The 20303-nt window shown below is 36.5% G+C and overlaps 4 protein-coding genes across 6 annotated transcripts; 1 reads left to right on the top strand and 3 right to left on the bottom strand.

The window, feature by feature from the left end:
* Nucleotides 1-402: 402 nt before the first annotated feature.
* On the bottom strand, nt 403-2084 carry LOC9310866 (probable F-box protein At4g22030). The gene has a single exon (XM_021022037.1). It carries the CDS (start codon nt 1736-1738, stop codon nt 536-538), a length of 1203 nt encoding a protein of 400 aa, XP_020877696.1. The 5' UTR covers nt 1739-2084; the 3' UTR covers nt 403-535.
* A 60-nt stretch (nt 2085-2144) lies between these two features.
* LOC9308763 (peroxisomal membrane protein PMP22) lies at nt 2145-3800 on the top strand. Its single transcript, XM_002874752.2, has 7 exons — nt 2145-2280; nt 2600-2698; nt 2812-2913; nt 3006-3081; nt 3180-3250; nt 3346-3431; nt 3558-3800. Exons 1-7 carry the CDS (start codon nt 2206-2208, stop codon nt 3616-3618), a joined length of 570 nt encoding a protein of 189 aa, XP_002874798.1. The 5' UTR covers nt 2145-2205; the 3' UTR covers nt 3619-3800.
* On the bottom strand, nt 3710-7124 carry LOC9308762 (aspartic proteinase A3). Of its 3 annotated transcripts, none has more exons than XM_021022007.1 (13): nt 6939-7090; nt 6025-6390; nt 5871-5931; nt 5625-5719; nt 5433-5545; nt 5119-5327; nt 4970-5034; nt 4759-4872; nt 4613-4677; nt 4392-4539; nt 4195-4314; nt 4011-4099; nt 3710-3934 (listed from the first exon to the last, which is right to left on the bottom strand). In XM_021022007.1, exons 2-13 carry the CDS (start codon nt 6382-6384, stop codon nt 3850-3852), a joined length of 1524 nt encoding a protein of 507 aa, XP_020877666.1. In that variant the 5' UTR covers nt 6385-6390; nt 6939-7090; the 3' UTR covers nt 3710-3849. The 3 variants fall into 3 exon arrangements, with proteins under 3 accessions (XP_020877666.1, XP_020877668.1, XP_020877667.1); XM_021022009.1 differs by having other exon boundaries at nt 3720-3934; nt 4613-4665; nt 6939-7124; XM_021022008.1 differs by lacking the exon at nt 6939-7090 and having other exon boundaries at nt 3720-3934; nt 6025-6531.
* A 9237-nt stretch (nt 7125-16361) lies between these two features.
* On the bottom strand, nt 16362-19951 carry LOC9308761 (WRKY transcription factor 42). Its single transcript, XM_002872646.2, has 6 exons — nt 19024-19951; nt 18743-18841; nt 18197-18343; nt 17691-18077; nt 17293-17406; nt 16362-17170 (listed from the first exon to the last, which is right to left on the bottom strand). Exons 1-6 carry the CDS (start codon nt 19261-19263, stop codon nt 16568-16570), a joined length of 1590 nt encoding a protein of 529 aa, XP_002872692.1. The 5' UTR covers nt 19264-19951; the 3' UTR covers nt 16362-16567.
* Between the last annotated feature and the right edge of the window lie 352 nt (nt 19952-20303).

Here is a 20303-nt window from a genome sequence, read left to right as displayed (position 1 = left end):
TTGATTAGATAATAAATGATGTTTTAGTTTAGAATTAAACAAAAATTAAATGATTTTTTATTCGATGTGCATTATCCTAAAACATCACTTATAAAAGAACGGAGGGAGTATACATTAAATTCTTATTGAGGATACAGTATGTTGCGAATTTCGGTTTAATAAACTGAATTAAAAATTCGATTTGGTTCGGCTTTTTCTAGTGTTACTTTTTTACCCTAATCGGTTTAAAATTAGATTTGGTTGAATAATTTCGTTTTTGTTTTGAACCGATCGTTTCTATTGGATTGAGTTAGATCATTTCGGTGGGTTTTAAAAAAGGCCAACTCTTATTACAACTTATGCTCAAGATCAGGACAAAGATTCATGTTTCATTCATATTCTCGTTTGAAGTTTCGATCAAAAGACAAATCTCTTTGTAAAACTAAAAATAAATTTGTTAATAAAATTTGTGAGTAACAAATAAATAAAAGAATATATGAATGAATAAATTCACCTATACAAAAAAAAGAATGAAGAATGTTGTCTATAACAAAAACTAGAAAAGCTTGCTTGCGAATTCATTAGCCTCAACCTGAGAGAGATTCGATCTTTTCGCGAGATCTCTCAGTTCCGATAAGCTTCTCCCTAGCTTCACCGCAACTCTTGTCTCAAACACTTGTCCGTTCTCTCTCTTCTCTGTCGATTTCATCGTTTCTTCTAATAGAGAGAAGAATCCAGCTGAGTTTCTATACATCTCAAACACCATTCCCACTTGACCACCATGTTCTAAAGTGTTGACAACCGCAGCCAAAGAAGCACAAGTCATTGCCACGATTCCAGCTAAACCGGAATCTTGACCGATGAAAACAGAGCTTACAGCAGAAACTCCGGTTAAAACTGGTCCAGAGATAGCCAAGAACCGGTTTAGCTTCAACGCCACGTTACCTAATTTCTCATACTCTTCTGCGTCTCTGCTCTTCACCACACGAGCAACTTCTCTCATCTCGGTCTGGAGCTCTTGGCTCCACCCATTCGCAAGAACGCTTTTAGGGTTTTCCCTTTTGTTTTCAGGCCACCAAGTCGCCGGTTTGAACTCTTCCGGAAACTTCTCAAGCATTGTTCCGATCAGAGGAAGAGGGTAAGCTTTGTCTAGAGACAACACTTTCTTTATCGCTTCCTTCACATCTTCTTCTTCGATCTCCTCGTTTTCTCTCAGAAACTTTTCGATTTCGACTCTCAGCTTCTTGAACAGCCTCGTCGCGTTCCTCTGTTCTTCAGCTAGCTGCGAAGGTTGAATCTTGCTCATCAAGGCAGCGAAACCCGTTGCAGATGTTAACAACACCGTTGAAGCTATCTTCACCGCGGTCACAGAATCTACACCGTGACCATTAACCGAGGCTATTCCGGCCATCAAAGCTGCGGTGAGAGTAATCATGTTGACAGAATTGAGCAATAGAGAGTTCCAATTGTTACGTTGATCTCCAATGTTCTTGTGCATCTCAATCCTATCCATAACTTCTTCAAGAACTGCATTAAGACGCTCCCTTTGGATCGACTCAGAGCCCCTCCTCTGTTTCAATGAAAGAGGAAGACTTTCTACAAACTCAAAGCTCGGTTCTTTAACCGATAAAGTCTGCTTCTTTATCGGTATTTTCGGAACGGAGACGTGAAATTTCGGTAGTTTCGGGATTGAAACTGCTGCTTTAGAAGAAGAAGAAGAAGACGAAAGAACTAATCTTGAAACCTGCAATGAAGCCATTAGTGTTTATGAAGATTAATCTTCTTTAACTCTCGGTTTTAAACCGATTCTTGATTGGTTTTGGTTACGTTGGTTTCTTAATTCTCTCAGGAGATTTGTGATTGTGTTTGATGAATGAAGAGAGACATGTAATGTGTGGTGTTATATATAGGTTTAAGATGATAGGCATAAAAGAAAACAAGAAAATTAAAGGAATTGAATTGACCAAAGAGAGAATTTTGACCAAAGACCAATTAAATTGAATTAGGCTTTGATAGTTTCTTCTGTGACGGTTTTGGTCTAACCGTAAAGCCTCCCAATTTTACCCGCCATCCTCGTAGAACGAGTCTTAATTACTCTTAAACCGGACCGGTTTATTTTGGTTTCTTAAATTGGGATTGAACTGGTTCGGTTTTTGTTAGGTAGGAATTTGGTCAAAACACAAACACTAGAGAAGTAGAGAGTATCGAAGAGAAGAATCCAAAAAAATGGGATCTTCATCGAAGAAGACGACTCTGCAACGGTACTTGGCACAGCTTCAACAACATCCTTTAAGAACAAAGGTTCGAGCTTTTTCTTCTCTTCTTGTTGTTCTTCTTCTTTGTGATTTGAATTTGATCAATTTTTTTACCTTTTGTGGAAGCGATTGATCTAGTTTCTGGGGTGGTTTCGTTTTCTTGAGATTAGGTTTAGTTTCATTGATTGAGAGACGATGATGTTGTTTTTCGATCGAAAGTTATGTTTTTTAATCTAACCCAGTTTATAAAGTTAATTATCTGAGAGCATCGTCGACTCTGTTTTACAAGTAGCTGGGATTCATGTGAATGATTTTAAGTTTTTTTTTTTTTATGAATTTGGAGTCAATTTGTGTGTGATTTGTAGGCAATAACTGCTGGAGTATTGTCCGGTGTCAGCGATGTTGTATCGCAGAAACTATCTGGCATACAGAAGATTCAGCTGAGAAGGGTTCTTCTCAAAATGGTATAAAGCTTGAATCTTTCTCTTGTAGAGTCCCAAGTTCAAGCCAATCCTAGCTTCATTTCGATAGCTTTTTTTGATGTTTTATCACTGAGTTCTATCGCCTTCTCCAACAGATATTTGCGGGTGGTTTTCTCGGACCAGCGGGTCATTTCTTTCATACATATCTAGATAAGTTTTTTAAAGGGAAGAAGGACACAAAGACTGTGGCAAAGAAGGTAAAATTTCCAATACTTTTCGATGATTTTTATGTTAAAGATTGATGGAGGTTTATGCTAACTGGTCTGTTTTAATGTAAATTGTTTGGTAGGTAGTTTTGGAACAACTGACATTGTCACCATTGAACCATTTGCTTTTCATGGTCTATTTTGGGGTAGTCATCGAAAGTAAGTTCCTCCTTTTTTCCCTCCATTTGTAATACCCAAACAGTCGTGGATGGTATTTAGAGTTCTTGATAACAGTTCTGCAATGTTGAGTGAAACAGGAACTCCCTGGAATCTTGTTAGAGAAAGGATCAAGAAGACTTATCCGACGGTCCAGCTTACAGCATGGACGGTAAGTGATAGATATCAATTTAGTTAATGTCCTTTAAGAGAGTATGATCTACAACCACCAGTCGTGGATGATTGATTCTATGATCTCAATCACAGTTTTTCCCGGTGGTGGGATGGATAAACTACAAGTATGTGCCTCTGCACTTCCGAGTCATCTTGCACAGCCTTGTCGCATTCTTTTGGTAAGAACAGGAATCATTTTCTGCAGCTTCCCCAAAGAAAAACCTCTATCACAATGCTTACATTCTTGTTGTTGTTACTCAATTTAAACTTGTTAGTAAGCTAAACATTCTTCTTTTGTTTTTCAGGGGAATTTTCCTGACCCTGCGAGCGAGGTCAATGACACTGGCTTTGGCAAAGGCTAAGTGATTAGGGAAACACATTGATCGTGAGAGAACTCAATCCTTGGACTCATTATGATCACTTAGTACTCTGTAAGTTAAAGCAAATTAAACAGCTCTGAAACCAAATAAAAATCTGTATTAAGATGATACCATTCTAGGATAGCAATATGTTTAAGTTATTACAACCATTTCAGATTTTGTCTAAAACACATTCACAAACATTATATAAAAAAGGGTATTAAAGAAGAGATCTTGTTTAAGCAGCTTTGGCGAATCCAACTCTTGCTTTCCCGTAATCGAACACAGTGTGATATGGTCCCATAAAGATATCACCCAAGATCCTGCATTTTCACACCATTACAAAATTTTGAGTAAACCCTTTTGAGATTTTTGGTTAGTAGAGAGGTCCAGAGTTACCAGAGAGGTCCACGAGGTGGAGGAATATCCATGGCCGTGAAACCGCTAGTGCACTGAGACTCAACTCCGTCCCCAATCTTGAATATATACTGATCGATAAAAAAGAAGGAAAAGACTTTAAGTAATCTCCTTGTGATGATTTTGGTAAGATGAAATTTAAGTAAAAACTGATGAGAGTAGTTACATCTTGAGGAGAGAGATCAAAGGTTCTGCCGCCAATTGAGAATGAGACTATAGGCATCGACGAAACCCTCTCACAGTCCACTGCTGATTGTTGATTTTTGGTTGGTATATGGTTACATAGCTATACAGATTTTTACAGAGATTAGAGTCTTAACATGTTTGTCCAAAATAAGGCCTCAAGACACTCTCAAAACTCACCTCAGCGGCATAAGCGAGTATGCGTTCTTGTGTTTGATTCTGAGTCAATTCGCTCTCCATCCACACGGCTGCCATTTCGCAAGCACTGCACATCGCTTGGTTTAAAAGACCCGATGTTCCGTCATCTACAACTGACTGGATGTCCATACTGCAGAGCGACATGAAGCAATTTTAAGTTTTATGCTGACATATTTTTTTGATTGGATTATGTCAGTACTGACCTCACACTGTGTGTACCATCATAAGCGCAGACTCCAATTTGTGAGCATACCTTCTTCGGATCCTCCTGCAAGCAAGTGATGTAAAATTCAAGATTGTATTGCTTATAGATAGATAAGTTGAATGTGTCATGAGCAGTGATTTAAACCTGAGCTAGAAGAGAATTCAACATGGTTTTTCCGTACTGATCCACCACAGCCTTGCATTCACGGCTTACGATTCCTTGTGCTCCTATCGCATGATTGATCATCGTGATGACAGTCTAAACAAGCAAATGCAAAAGCAAATATAACTATTCCGCATGTTTCAGGTGCTAAGTAGTGCACAATCTACCAAATTTTCAGCAAACTCTTTCTCACCGATGGACCGGTGAGCAGAGAAGTTCCGGAATCAGCAATAGCAGAACAACCTTTAGCACAATATCCTACATTACATAGAAATTAAGATGTCAAATTATATTTTAAGTACTCAACATGTTGAAACTGAAACATCTCAAAACCTTACTTACCTGTAGGTTTGCCAGCAATTTGGAGATCACCCATGTCAAACTGCCAGTAACCTTTATGTGTCACAGGAACATAAGTATGCTCTCCTTTGAAGTGTTTTGGGTCGACTCCCCCAAAAACAATCTCACCACCTTCTTGATCTTGCGGGTTACGGTTAAGCCAGAACGAAAAGACCGGGTCCTTAACCAAACCTTTTTCTACCATGTTATACCTACACACATCATATAGATTCTTCATTCAGAATTCAAGTTTCACATCAATTCTTTAATCAGGTAATGGATCAAATGATTAAAACAAAAAGAAAGTGTTTTCGTACCAAACCGGAGTTGAATTTCCGACAGAAATCTCTTTGAAACCCAAACCGAGGATACCATCAAACTTTGCCAGCAAGAAGGTTATACCAGGCTCAGTAGTAGCCTCTATGAATTCCTGTGGTGATATGAAAACAAGAAAAGGAGTAAACTCACAAGAATATTCTGAGATATGTACGTGGATGAATCGTTTTTACCTGCTCCTTGACAACGATATCACCAACTTTAACATCATCATTGCTAAAGTAACCAGAAATAGCACCTGTCCCATAGCGGATAGACGCGGGTTTTCCTGTAATGACAAGGATTTTTATCGTCAAAAACTATCTGCAAACGTATCAAAAGACTGGCGCTAAATGTATCCCTTTCTTGAATAGTTATCAAGATACATCAAAGTACCGAAGCTCAAGAATCAAATGACAAGATTAACAGAGAGAACAAACCGTTCTTTCTGTATGACGATGACTGGCTAGCCTTGTACTTGGAGTGGAAATAACAAGCAACCTGAAAAACATTAAACAGAGATATTTTGTTTTGTTTACAATATCATTTTCACAATTAGTATGCATCAAGAAAAAATTAACCACCAATGCGTACCGATAGGTAACATTTAGTAGATGGTATCCAGAGATTGGAGCTACCAGTATCAAAGATCACAGTGAACTTCTGAGGTGGAGTACCAATGGTAATGTCACCATAGTATTGAGCATCCAAATAATTTTTCAGCGGAACCATATCCGCATTTGCATCGTTCAGGCGAAAATAGTCTTTGGGAGACCAAGACCCTCGGTTTTTCAAAAAAAGCTGAGAAGCTAGCCTGTTGCTCCGGTCTAGTTTCCTCTTCTTCAATCCAATTCTAATCGTCCCATCACCTTTCCGCTCACACAAGGCAGTGGATATGAGGATTAAACATGAAAGCAAGAACACGAGCAAGAATGATTGGAACCTAGTTCCCATTTTTACCTACCATCCAAAACAATCTCACATCAAGTTAAAGAACAGCCACATCAAAATAAAACAGAAATCCATTAGGTTTCTGATTAACCAATTAATCAAACAACGAGTCTTATAATAATGATTTCTTCTGCACAAAATCTTAGTGTGAAGACTAAGACAAGCTAAAGTGTAATATTTATTTACAAGGTATTCCCTCAAATTTCAAGCCAATCAAAAATGTAAAATTGAAAAATATTGGTACAAAAAAAAAAGTCAGATATAAGCCCCACACCAGAATCAAACAAACTCAGATTCTATAACAGAATATTACTTTCAATCAAATCTTCAAATAGTTCTTAAAATGAAGAATAATCTTATGTAAAATCCAGAATAATATTCCAAAAATTAAGTGAGAACAGAGGAAACAAAAAGTAACAACCGAAGATTCACCAAACAGAACTTGGAAGTTTAATTTACACAAACATAAATTAAATGATTCGCTAGTTCCTATAATTTATTTTTAGAGGAGATGTATAAAATTTGGAAAATAACAAAGAAGTAAAAAGAACACTCACAGAGAAAATGTGAGTAGAGATTCTTATAAGCTTAACAAGACGAAGAAGAATGGTGCAAGGGTTTATATTTATACGTAAATGACTTCAAAGATTGAAACTCTCAAGAAAAAAACTAGAGATACATAATAAAGTTCAACTTTTTACTGTCAAATGTCAAAAATTTAATTAATAATAAATTTAGTTGTTGCTTGCGAATGGAAACTTTTGAAGTATATGAAGGTATTAAATTTAAGTTATAAATGTGAATTAGATTCATAAGCAAGCGTCACGTTTATGAAACCTTGCTTGCTATGGGTGGACCCAGACAGATCAGCAAAATTCGTTTTGTTTTTTTTAAGGAAAAAGTTCCTTTTTTATTACTTTAATCTGTCTACCCTTGGATTATATCTTATTTTCATCTTGACCCCAATTGTTCTCTTGAATTATGTAAAAGTTTTCCCATAATTTTTTGCTTAAACTCTTGGGTAATTTAAAAATGTTATAAACCATATGGATGGACTCCATAACCGGCCCATGGCCCATTAGGGTTTTACCTTATTCTCTGTATCCTGCTATTATCCTTGTATATATATCCCTTATACTATTAATGAAAGACACAGTTCACAACACGTTATCAACACGATAGCCCCTCACCCTAAAAGCTAAAAAAAAAAAATCCCGAAACCTAAATCTCTCTCACAAAAACCAAAACCCTAACCGCTTGAGCTATAAACACCTTCGACGAAACTCTAGCCGTTGAGAAAACGGAGACTACCGATCTCTTCGACACGATGACACCGTTCCGTTTTCCAACAACGTCTCGGATCTCTAATACAATTTTTCCGATTGAGATAAGTTATCATGCATGCCTTGATCGATACAGACTTTTAATTATATTGTATTAGGTGCTTTAATGGTTTTATATTCTCTCGGTTTAGTGCAAGTAACATCGATTCATGTTATATAAACTACCCGTCTCGTATTTCGTATTATTTATTATTGAGATCTGCTTTTGTAAATCCATCATATAGTGTTATCATGTTAGATTTAATTATAATATTTTAAGTCTCTCTAGCTCCAAAATACATAATCGTGACCCCATTCCACTATAATATTTTATCTAGATTCTATCATGCTTTGATCGACACATGTTATATTGTTGTTTTGTTGATTCACCCAGATAATAAACTCATGCTTGTAATTGGTCTGACATTCGTCGTTTGGTTTTCGTTGGTTTGGTTATTTGGAGACATCGTCAGCGCTTTTGTTTAGTAATTCGTTTGGTTTGATAGCACCAACAATATTAAAAGAATTTATTCATTAGTAGATATTAAATAGGAAACTAAAGATGGATTTTTCTTTACTAATGTAATAGCCATGTTTCCATGAGTAAAATTCTGAGTTTCTCAGGAATCAGGATTATATATATTGAGATTTTGTAGGAGGTCCCAACCAGCTAAGAGACTGTTTCCAATCTCCGTATCAGATCTCGGGTCTCTGTTTCAGTTCTCCAATTAAGATAAGTGCTATTTATTTATTATGCTTTATATACATGATCCAAGTAAAGTTTGATAAGATAAAATTTGCATGAAAATTGGCACATGTGATTTGATTTATGATTGGAATTAATTGAGAAGTTAGTGAATGGAAAGATGTTTAATGGCATGATAGATTGAATGTTTTAATATAAACCCTAGGTTAAACCGAAAGTAAACCGAAACCCTAAATCCTAGGTTAAACCGGTTTAATAAACTCTAAGTCATGGTTTAAGATCAAGCTTCCCATAAATGGAAAGTTTCATATAAAGAAAGTTTCCAGAAATAGAAAGTTCCATATAAAGAAAGTTTACAGAAATAGACAGTTTCGTAAAATAGCAAGTTTCCCAAAATAAAAGGTTCCCTAAAATAGCAAGTTTCCCAAAATGGAAAGTTACCAAAATAGGAAACCCCTTCATAAGGAAATCCTAATATCTTAATCTAGTATGATTCGATTGTTTGGTTGTTGCATACTAGATCAATCTTCTAGGGTTGATTTCACTTGCTGAAAACACTTGCTGAAGACAAGCATGGCTCGGTCTTAAATACCGCATGACTTGGTCTAACCGATTACATGAGTTCTCATTTAACTCTATATATTATAAATATCAGAAATCAACTATTATGAATACACGGCACTCAATGCCTCTAGTGACAATTATTTACAATGGGTTTTGGACACTGAGATTGTCCTAAAGGAAAAAGGACTTGGTGAATCTATTGTGGAAGGAAACAATGTCACCAGAAGAGAAAGATATAAGGCGATTACTAACATACGCCATCACCTCAATGAGAGTCTTAAAATCAGTACCTCACTATTAAGAATCCTCTGGACCTCAGTACAGAGTTAAATTAAAAAAAAAAAAAAAAAAAAAAAAAAAAAAAAAAAAAAAAAAAACGGTGCTATTACCCAAAAGCCTGATTCGATCGAAAGAATCTCAGATTCCAGGAATTCAAATCCATGAATGAATATAACTCAGTACTATTTAAAATAGTGTCAATACTGAGATTCCGTGGTGAGGAAGTTACTGAGAATGATTTGCTAGAGAAAGCATTCTCGACCTTTCACACAAACAATATATTGCCTCAGCAACAATATCGTGAAAAAGGTTTTTACCACATATGCAAGTCTAAACTCTTGTTTTTGGGGAGGACTCCTCTGTAGAGAGTGCTAAGGAGTGAGGCTTTGGAGAAACCGTGATGAGAACATTGATTCTGATATGCTACTTGCTGAGCAAAATAATGAGTTATAAATAGTGAAATGAGACCTCCTGGTCCTACCCCATTATCAGAAGCCCATTGGACTGAAGAGCCTAAAGAGCCTAAAGAGACTAAAGAGTCTAACCACGTCCAAAGAGATAAGTATCATGGCCACAGTCATGGTAAATGGAATGGACGTGGTAGAAGTGGAAATTATAATTTATATGATCAAGGAAACCATTCATATGGTTAAGGCCACCGACCCGACTTTGGTCGTAATCGAGGTAGGCCACGGTATACCCAAACCACAACACTCAAATAAACTTGTTTGCCACTGATGAGGAATGGGGAAACCATTGGACTAAGACGTGCATGACACCTAAGCATCTCGTTGATCTCTATCAAGAGAGTTTGAAAAGAATCAAGAAGCTCATTTAGTTCATCACGATGGTGAAGAAGATTTCGACCATGAGATAGATGATTATGAGAATTCAATAAACGAAATATCTAAAGACATGGTTCATTAGCCAAATTGCGGGTATAGCTAAATTTAGTGAAGGCTAAGGGTAGGCCCATGGCAGGCCCATATTCCCAAGGGCACGCATCCTCAGATGCTTCATATTCACCTAGCTCAAAGGGGCTTGTTGAGTTTCAAAGAAATGTGTTTGAATGGTTTCCACATTGAAACTAAGGGTGAAGGGAATAAAAGATTCCCATATATTACTAAGAGCACCCAAGACCATGAGAAGGTCTTAGAGACTATACCCGCGTCATAGACCTTTACTATGCCAAGGTCAATATGATAGAGGCTAATACAGTAAACAAAAGGGTTTACTGAGAAATTCACTAATGGCATGACCGGCTTGGCCAGCCTGGTTCTAACATGATGCGTAAAGCTGATATTAAAATCAAAAGGGCACACTCCTTAAGGACCTCACGTGTGCAGCATGTACACAAGGTAAACCCATACTAAGGTCATCACCAGTCAAAGCAACTAGAAACTTGGTGTTTGCTAGATTGCTGGCCCAGACCATAAGTCTGTGAGCCCACATACTTAAGACTATATGTCTAGATAATGCTGGTAAATTATGTCTCAAGCGTTTTATGGCTACAGTATGTCCATGAGGGGGAGAGTAGTATACCCCGTGGCACATGTCCATACTTGAACTGACAGTAGCTGCTTGGGGACACACAATATTACATGCAACAAGAGCTTATACGCATCAGGCCATTCTAGTGAGCATAGATATTCCCCATCCCAATTGATAACGGGTCATGAGCCAGACGTTTCCCATCTTAAGACATTTGGGTGTTCAGTCTATGTACCCATTGCACCACCACAGAGAGCAAATGATGGGACCTCAAAAGGGGATGGGAATATACATTAACAATGATTCTCCCACCATCATTAAGTATCTCGAGCCAAAGGCCAGATTCAAGGATTGTCATCTCAATGAATCCGTTTTCCCAACACTGGGTGGAGAGACTAACAAGCTGGTCAAAGAACTTACATGGAATCAAACATCCTTCACATGGCAAGATCCTCGGACTCCATCAGAGATCCAAAAGACTATATATCTGCAAAAGCTAGCTAAAACAGTTGCCAAGATTCCTATAATGACCCAAAGAGAGTAACAAAATCGTACATACCAGCTTGTAATGCACCAGTACGTATTGATGTTCACAAGGAACACAATCAAGTTGCTACAGAGGCTACAACACGTTAGAAACGTGGTAGACCCAAAAGGTTCCAAAGACAAGAACCCTCGGAAATCAAAGAAAGGTGCAAGGGAAACCGAGAAGGTTCAAGAAACCATCGACATGGCCGGCTAATAGACATAACCCTAAGGTACCAATCAATGAGGTTTGGGACGCCAAACCTCAAGGTCCTGAAGGTGTAAAGAGATCTCTATAAACTATATCATGTCTAGAATACAATGGAACCGAAAAGATGTCGACATCAATGATAATATATTTGCGCACAAGGTAGCAACTGAAATGAATGAGGATCAGGAGCCCACGTCTATACTAGAGTGCACTCAAAGACCTGATTGATTAAAATGGTACAAGACCATAAAACGTGGAGCTAAGAATCATTAAGAAGAAGAATGTGTTTGGTCCAATACAAAGGACACCATTCAATGTAAAGCCAGTGGGACAAATGAGTCTTTGTGATTGTGTGAAATAAACATAGTGAAAGCGTAATATATCAGACACGGCTTGTCGCACAAGGATTCACACAATGACCAGAAATAGAGGAGATATTCTCCTCTGTGGTGGATGCTAAGACATTTAAATCTTTGCTAAGTCTGGCTATATAAAAGAGAAAGATTTGCGGCTAATGGATGTAATGCCTGCATATTTATATAAGTCCACTGGATAATATATGAGATTACCAGAGGGTATTGAGCTCAAAGATAAGAAAGATTCTCAAGAACAGCACTGCATAAGGCTGGACAAATCCTTATATGGACTGAAACAAAGCGGACATATGTGGTATAACCGGTTAAGTGAATATCTCATCAGAGAAGGCTATAAAAACGATCCGATCAGTCCATGTATTTTTATCAAGAGGTTTGCAAACAAAAGATTTGTAATCATAGCAGTGTATATGAATGATTTAAACCTCTGGGTAATCGACCAAACAGTTGAGTATATCTAAAGAAAGAATCTCAAATGAAAGACCTAGGCAATAATTAAGTTCTGTTTGGGATTACAACCTGAGTACGTGAATAATGGAATCCTTGTGCATCAAATGGCATACACTGAAAGAGTACTCAAGGAGATTTAATAAGGACCAGGCCCGCCCATTGACCAGGCCCAATGGTGGTGAGAAGCCTCAGATTGGATAGTGATCCATTCAGTCTGGAAATGCCATACCTCAGTGCCATAGGAGTTCTAATGAATTTGGCTAGACACACTAGACCAAACATTTGTTTTGCCGTGAGTCTCCTGTCTAAATTTAGTTCATGATCAACCCAAAGGCACTGGAAAGGTTTAAAGGAAGGTTTGTTTAAAATTTAAAGTTCATTCTTCCTGCGTTGTTTACTTGGGTTTTATTCTATACTGATCTAACCAAAGAAGGTCTAGTTTGCTTTGGTTTAGTTTGATTTACTAATGCAGGATATTCATAAGATCAGATTATGGTATGGTCAATGAATAGGAACTATGTGTGGCTTGATCCCTTCCAAGGGTACGTAGGCAGCCTTCCTTAAGGCGCATCTACTACTACATCAAAGATCATCATATTTGAAGACAACGCAGCCTGTATTGCTCAACTCAAGGATGAGTACACTAAGAGAGACCGGACGAAGCACATTTTGCCAAAGCTCTTATTCACTCATGAATTACAGAAGGACGGTCAGGTCAAAGTTCAACAGATCCGGTCAAGTGAGAATTCAGCCGACCTATTCACCAAATCATTGCCGACTTCAACGTTCCGGAAGCTCATTTATCAGATCGGGATGCGCGGACTTAAGGATCTACAGTGATGCTCAAATCAGGGGGAGTAATGCGTGTTGTACTCTTTTTCCTTCACCATGGTTTTGTCCCACTGGGTTTTCCTGGTAAGGTTTTAATGAGGCAACATTCCCCAGCGCATTATAGAGATCTCGGTTTAGTATCGGGCACGGTTATGTCTTCCAAGGGGGAGTGTTATAAACCATATGGATGGACTCCATAACCGGCCCATGGCCCATTAGGGTTTTACCTTATTCTCTGTATCCTGCTATTATCCTTGTATATATATCCCTTATACTATTAATGAAAGACACAGTTCACAACAAAAAAAGTATTATTTTTAATTTCGTTTAAGTACATAGTTATGATATCTTCTAGGATAATATCATTGTTAGTTCTGTTTTCCACATCAAGCTCATTTTATTTAAAGTGTGTAAGGAGGAATCTTAGCTGTCTCTTTTCCAAAATGAACCTTGTACAGTATGTATTAATTTATGGGAGATTGACACAAATAGCCCCAAAAAAATTGTTTTTTCCAAAAATAGCACCTCATTTGAAAAGTTCCACAAATAGCACCATAAACTTCAATTAAACTTAATGAAAATATAAGATAGAAAATAAAAAAAAAAAGAGCAAAAACTAATCTAATATTAAATTGAATTAAAATTGTTTTTAAAGAGTGGAAATATATACCCTAATTTGGAAATAAGGAACCCAAATATAATACCACAAACTAATATTAAAATAAAAATCTCTTTTAAATGGTGAAAATATATACCCTAAATTGGAAATAGGGAACCCAAATATAATACCATAAACTAATATTAAAATAAATCAAAATCTCTTTTAAATGGTAGAAATATATACCCTAAATTGGAAATAGAGAACCCAAATAAATATTTTAAATTTATTTCTAATTTATTTTGTTGAATAGCTTTTATATAAAAATTGTGGTATTATTGAAAAAAAAAGCTAGTGATAAAAATTTTAGAACAAAAACACTAATAGTAAGTTAACTAGTGCTATTTTTGGAAGTTTATGGAGTGTGTGCTATTATTGTCAATAAAATTTGTTTTAGGGCCATTTTTAGGAATTTCTCTTAATTTATTTTAATCAACTAAACTTATTTATTCATTAATATATATAGATTATTTTTTCTTTACTTTTTAAGAAAATATATTTTTTTGAAAGAAAGAAAATCAGCATCTGTAATTGGAATATATACTAGTATTAGATTAAAATCTAGTAAATATGTAAAATCATTTAACAATGATATAAACAAACAAAACCTTGAAACTATCATTTTCATTTTAAAAATAGTGTTTCTGATTTTAAAAACTGGTTTTAAAATACATAAGAATTTTTTAAAAACAAAATCTATCCTATTTTCTTATGCTATTGTAATTGATTAATTAATTTATTTTTTTAACTAACTAATTAATTATCTGAAATTTGAATGTGTGAATAATGCTTGGCAAATATATCCGCTGATTTGGGTTTGTTTAGCATTAGGTACGCTTCACGTTGAACCCATGCTTGGGTCCAGCTTAGCAGTTAGCATTATCCCCTTTCTTAAACAGTAACGTCTTATATCTACTTTGTCACCATAATTATATCTACTTTCTTAAACAGTAACGTCTTATATCTACTTTGTCACCATAGAAATGGCCATTTCTATTTTGATCCCTAGTTAATTAGTCCATACCTTAAATAAAAATGATTAAAAAAATTAATATTGTCTCCACTCACATATAAACACACTAATCTCTGGAATTTTCACAAGAAAATGTTAAAAGCAAAACGGAATTGTGTTTCTTGCACAAATAAATAATAGATGGTTTGTTTGGTGTTTGCTGCAAATGGAAATTATAAGGTTGCTTTGATTTGTAGCACAAGCAAGCGCCTTCACGTTGATGACACTGCGTAGGACCCATAAACACAACACGTTTCCTTAAAGTTTCAACTGTTCATATTTGCTCGTTTAACCCCTTCAAGATTCCTTACTTTCACTATAAACCCCTATATTAGTGTCTAACTACTATTCCCCATTTTAGGCACTCAAAAATATAGCTTATTAAAGTATAAAAAACTAGTGAAGCTAGCACATAAAAGATGTTGATCACTACTGGCTAATTGATCTGATTAAAAACTATATACAGTATATACTTTATTATAATAAAACTTGACAAATGAAATTTAGATATCCCAATTTCTCAACTTTTTTTCTATTTGGGCATGGGCTCATTCTTCACTTTCCCAAAACCCAGTCCAATCCTGACCCTCTATACATTTAACGTACCTTTAAAATCTTGCGACACTTGAAGCCAGCGTCGACTAATTTCAGAGTGAGTAATTCCTTAATGATAAATTTACCGGGTTGGGCTTTTTTTCCACAAAACTTATCAATTTGGGACCGATTGTCGGGCCTTACGTGTTTAGGCATTATTTATGTCAGGAAAAGACGAAATCACCCTTCCAATGATTTCAAGTTTCTCTTTCGCCATCTCCATTTTCCTGCAACTTACATATAATCAAAAAGTATGAACTCAACATCTAATTCGAAAGGCAGATCGTCACTACAACCTCCGTGGTTTCGTCGTTCACCCCAAAAACTGAAATCTCCTCAGCTAATTATGTATCCACTTTGTTGATGGAGAAATCTTATACTTTATCTCAAAAAAGTTCAGATCTATGCTCGTCATGTCTTCTTCTCGGCGAATCAGCGGTTATCCATTGTAGCTTCTCTTCAGATTCGGTCCCCGAGAAAAAATTGGCAATCCTCGGCGCCTCCAATGGAATTGGTCACCCTCTTGAGTTTGGGTTAATTAGTTTGAAAAAATTGAAATTCTTAATTGATTCCATGTCTAAAATTGGAGCCCTTGGGTTTAGTAGACACTCTTAGGGTTTAGTTTTTTTATGAAAAAAAAAACAATTACTTGACTCCATTGATTTAATCGGAGATGGAGATGATGTTGAGAGTTGAAATCGCCGGAGGTTGTTGATCGAGCCCAAAATTCAAAGGTAAATTGGTAATTACACGTCTTCAAGAAATGCCCAAAGTTAAAGACCTGATAGGTGTTCCATTTTTGAAAGTTTTGGGCCAAATAATGCCCAAATCAGCAATATTCCCTTCCTTAATAGCAGTTTTCATAAATCCATCACAGACCGAAGTCCAGCACAATGGCACATAGACGAGTCTACGCTTTTCTAGAGTTCATGATGCGTATTTGACTTCATAAGACTTAATTACTTTTGGAAAAGTTTAAGCAATTTATATCCCTCAACACAATTGTCGATCATACACAAGGAAACGAGAAAGAAAAATTGCTCTCAAGACTCTTGTTGTTCGGAAAAAAAAAAGCCGTAACTAAAAATGAAACATAAAAAAAAGAAACAAGAACAAAAACAAAATCGACCGATAAAAAGGTCCTAACTAAAACATTAAAAAAAAAAATGTTATTGCCTATTGTCAACGTTGCTCGTCGTGACATTACTGTTATTGTTGTTCCCATTCTGCTGAGTATTCGAACCGTTGATAATAGAAGTTATGGCTGCAGCTAGAGCCGCTGCAAAGTTGGGATTGGAGGCGATGGCGGCAGTAGCAGCGCTAATGCTCTCGCCAGCGTTTAGAGGCTGAGACGGCATATGTAAACCCGAGAACTTAGACTGTTGGTTGTAGTACAAAGCCTGACCCATCATATGAGGCAAAACCGATTGGTTCAACTCCGCGAAACCAGACCGTTGAGAGAATTGCATCAGCGGGTTATTGGTTGGATTGTTACCGTTGGATGAGTCTGTGAGGTCTAATGTAATGGTTGGGAATGGTGCAGAGGCTGAGATAGTGGCCATGCTTGAGGAACACGGTAACATGGTTCGAGCCAAGAGATTTGTTGGGTTCATTAAACCGTCTTGGTTCGACATTGTGGAGCCTGAGAGGAGCATGCTTGCGGCTGCGGTTGTGGTTGAAGCCATGTTCATAGCCGCGGGAGGTAATGGATGGTTATGGTTTCCTTCGTAGGTTGTTATGAGAATGGTTCTGTCTTCCGCGCAACGTTGCACCTGTTACGTCATCATCAGTTAGTTAGAATACATTAATCAACATATATTTGTACACTTGATTGATCACCTTAAAACATTTTAGATGTGTGAAATGTTTAGAAATATATGTTTAGATAACGTACTTGCTTGCGAACGGGGCATCCAACGGCCATTGTGCAACGGTAATAAGCTCGAGGGCACGGGTTTCCTTTCGCCATTTTCTGCCCGTATTTTCTCCATTGACATCCATCGCTTAGCTGCAAAACAATGTCATTGATGTTAGTTAACCTCCAATAAACAACCGGGCCTTGTGGCCTAGTGGTAAAGGGGTCACAGCTGCGGCTTCCGCCACCATAGTTCGAAGCACGGCCACTGGCAGGTTTACATAGGGTAATTGCCAGCCTCGTGAGATTAGTCTTTGGGCCTAGAAAGCTTTTGGAAGACCCGCGGTTATTCAAAAAAAAAAAAATAATACCCTCCAATAAAATTGTAGGGATCAATCTTTATATAAATTCTAAAGACGAAGATTAATTAGTATTACCATGTTAGCTTCGGATCGAGCACGAACTGAGACACGGGCTTTACGCATGGTGGCTTCCGCGGCCGCTTGCTCGATGACCTTGTTACTTGCATTTTCACTGCCATTGCCACCGCAATCGCTGGAGGATGCGTGGTGTTTAGGAACTTTGTTAGGGTTTCTCCAGCCGTTGGATTCGGTTTCTGGGCTTTCTTCTCTTACAAGCACTCTCTTTCCGTTTTGACGTGAGCTAGATTTCTCTAGAAGCGATGGAGGAGATCCTGACCGAACCGTCGTCCTCTCCTCAGACGACACTTCATCAGACTGCGGTCCCAAATCGATGAACTGTTTCGGAACCATTTCAGGCACTTCATGTCGGTTCGTGGCGTTGTCTTTGTTCTCAGTTGTAGCCTGATGAAAACAAGAGTGTAAAATCTTAACTAATTAAACTTGGAAGAAGATTGATTGGTATTGCTATAAATGTTATATTAAATAAAAGATTAAGACGCATTAGAGTTTTAATTAATTACAAGGTGATGATGATCTTCTTGTTGCCTCATGACAGTAACAAGTTGCATCTGCAAGGAGTTGAAGCTGTTGGTTGTTTGACTTAGCATTTCCTTTAGTCTTTGATTATCTTCACTCGCCTTCTTTAGCTCTGCTCGAAGTTGCGCATTCTTCATTTTATTAAACAGAATCATATATCAGATATTAAATAATTATAGTAAAAAAAAAATCTCTAAATAGATTGTCAAAGTCTATCTATAGTTTTATATTAATTCTAAAGAAATAAAAAGTAATTGGTAGAGAAAATAAAAAATATCTATTTATGGTTAAATATTAGGAAAAATGAAGATGAATGGTAAAAAAATCCTCAAGATTTTAGTACAAAAGTATACCGTCTTAATGGATTTTGACAATCTTGTTTTTTTTGTTGGATTTTGACAATCTTTTGTTTTGTTCGTATTGGTTAGTACGATAATATTTCGGTGTTTAAATGAAAAGAGATAATTAAATGAGTTGTGTTTTATTTTTTTTTTGAAAAATGAGCTGTACTAATTGAATAATAAGTGTACCTCACACTTTGTACGTTTCTCTTCCATATCCACAGACAATCCATCATCCACCATTGACTCGTCGCTTCCCGTATTCGCAGTGAGAAGATTAAGTCCAATCTGTTTACAATAATCATATATACAAATTTTAGTGAACAAAGTTTCATCTATAACGAAACTATTATTTATAATTTTAGTTATACTAAAATCCGCAGTAATTAAATGATATTGACATTAAAAAATGACGGGGACGTAAGCAAAATAAATTGAGATTAAAATGATGAAGTAATCAAACTACTTACATTGATATGATCCGTAGAACGATCTTCATGATCATCAACACGTGAATTCTCCCTTTTGACATGAACCCTATGAGTCTCATGATCGGCGATCATATCTTGATCATCACGTGAAACCCTATCTCTCTTCTCCGCCGATCGGAAAAAGTCAACCTCATCCACCACCGCCCGATGATGCTGCTCATCCAACGGCTTCGTATTGTCACGTGGACCTCCTCCAAGACTTATCGGAAAACGAAACATCTCTACGTAGATATCTTAAGATCTTGATAGATATCTTAGATTGTGTTTTGTTTTTGTTAAAAAGTATGAATGAGTACGTACGGATGATGATTTGCTTGATGTTAAAATTTGATATCCAAAATTCCGAAACCCTAGTAAAAAAGAAGATATGTTACGTATCTAATCCTTTATATCTAGAGTGTGTTTTGTGTGTGAGTGATTGTTCCGTACCATATCTAATCATCCATATATAGAGAGGGGAAGAAGAAGATATCTTAGAAGAGAGAGAAAAGAGAGATACTTTGTCGAGTATGTGGTTAGAGACGAGGATAGAGAACCAGATGCTTCGGCTACAAAAAGGGTTTTGACGTGGACTCAGATTTTGTCAATTTTTTCTACTAATATATAAATAGAACTTTCTCTCGTCTTTTTTAATAATAATATTGTTATATAAAGACAATATTGTTGTATGTCTATATTTGTTTTATGCCTGTTTCTACATAATAATATCGGTTTTAATTTAGATTCTAGTGGAAAGATATTTGTGAGGATTTGTTTTGGTTCGTTTTTCGTCAGTGTCGACGTCATTAGAACCATATATATCATGATTAACAAATAAATCATGCGACCCAACCATTTTGTTTTATATTACAGACGTGTTGTTGGATCAAACAATTCGAAAAGAGTAAAACCAATCAACTGTTGCTTACCAGAGGAGCTGTGCTTTTTTTTTTTTTTTTGTCAACGAGAAAGTATGATTTATTAAAGAAGTTATTTTTTAGTGTCACTCCTTGCGGTTTTGCTGCCCTTCTTAAAAATTGGGGTTCATTCTTCTCGTTAGGAATTATTTGACGTATTTCGGAGGAGAAATTAGGTAACTGATTGTGATAGCAAATTAGTAAATTTGTAGAAATTACTTTTGCGTTCGTTAGTTAAAATACTTTTTCGTACCTATCAAAAAAAAGTTAAAATACTTTTTCGTACTCAAACAAAATTGTATATTTAGTAAAATAACTTGTTATCGGGTAAAATAGAAAATAGATGTAATAAATTAAGGTGTA

The sequence above is a fragment of the Arabidopsis lyrata genome (assembly GCF_000004255.2).
Source record: "Arabidopsis lyrata subsp. lyrata unplaced genomic scaffold ARALYscaffold_6, whole genome shotgun sequence".
In the NCBI taxonomy this organism is placed as follows: domain Eukaryota; kingdom Viridiplantae; phylum Streptophyta; class Magnoliopsida; order Brassicales; family Brassicaceae; genus Arabidopsis; species Arabidopsis lyrata.
This window is presented reverse-complemented; position numbering and strand designations above follow the sequence as displayed.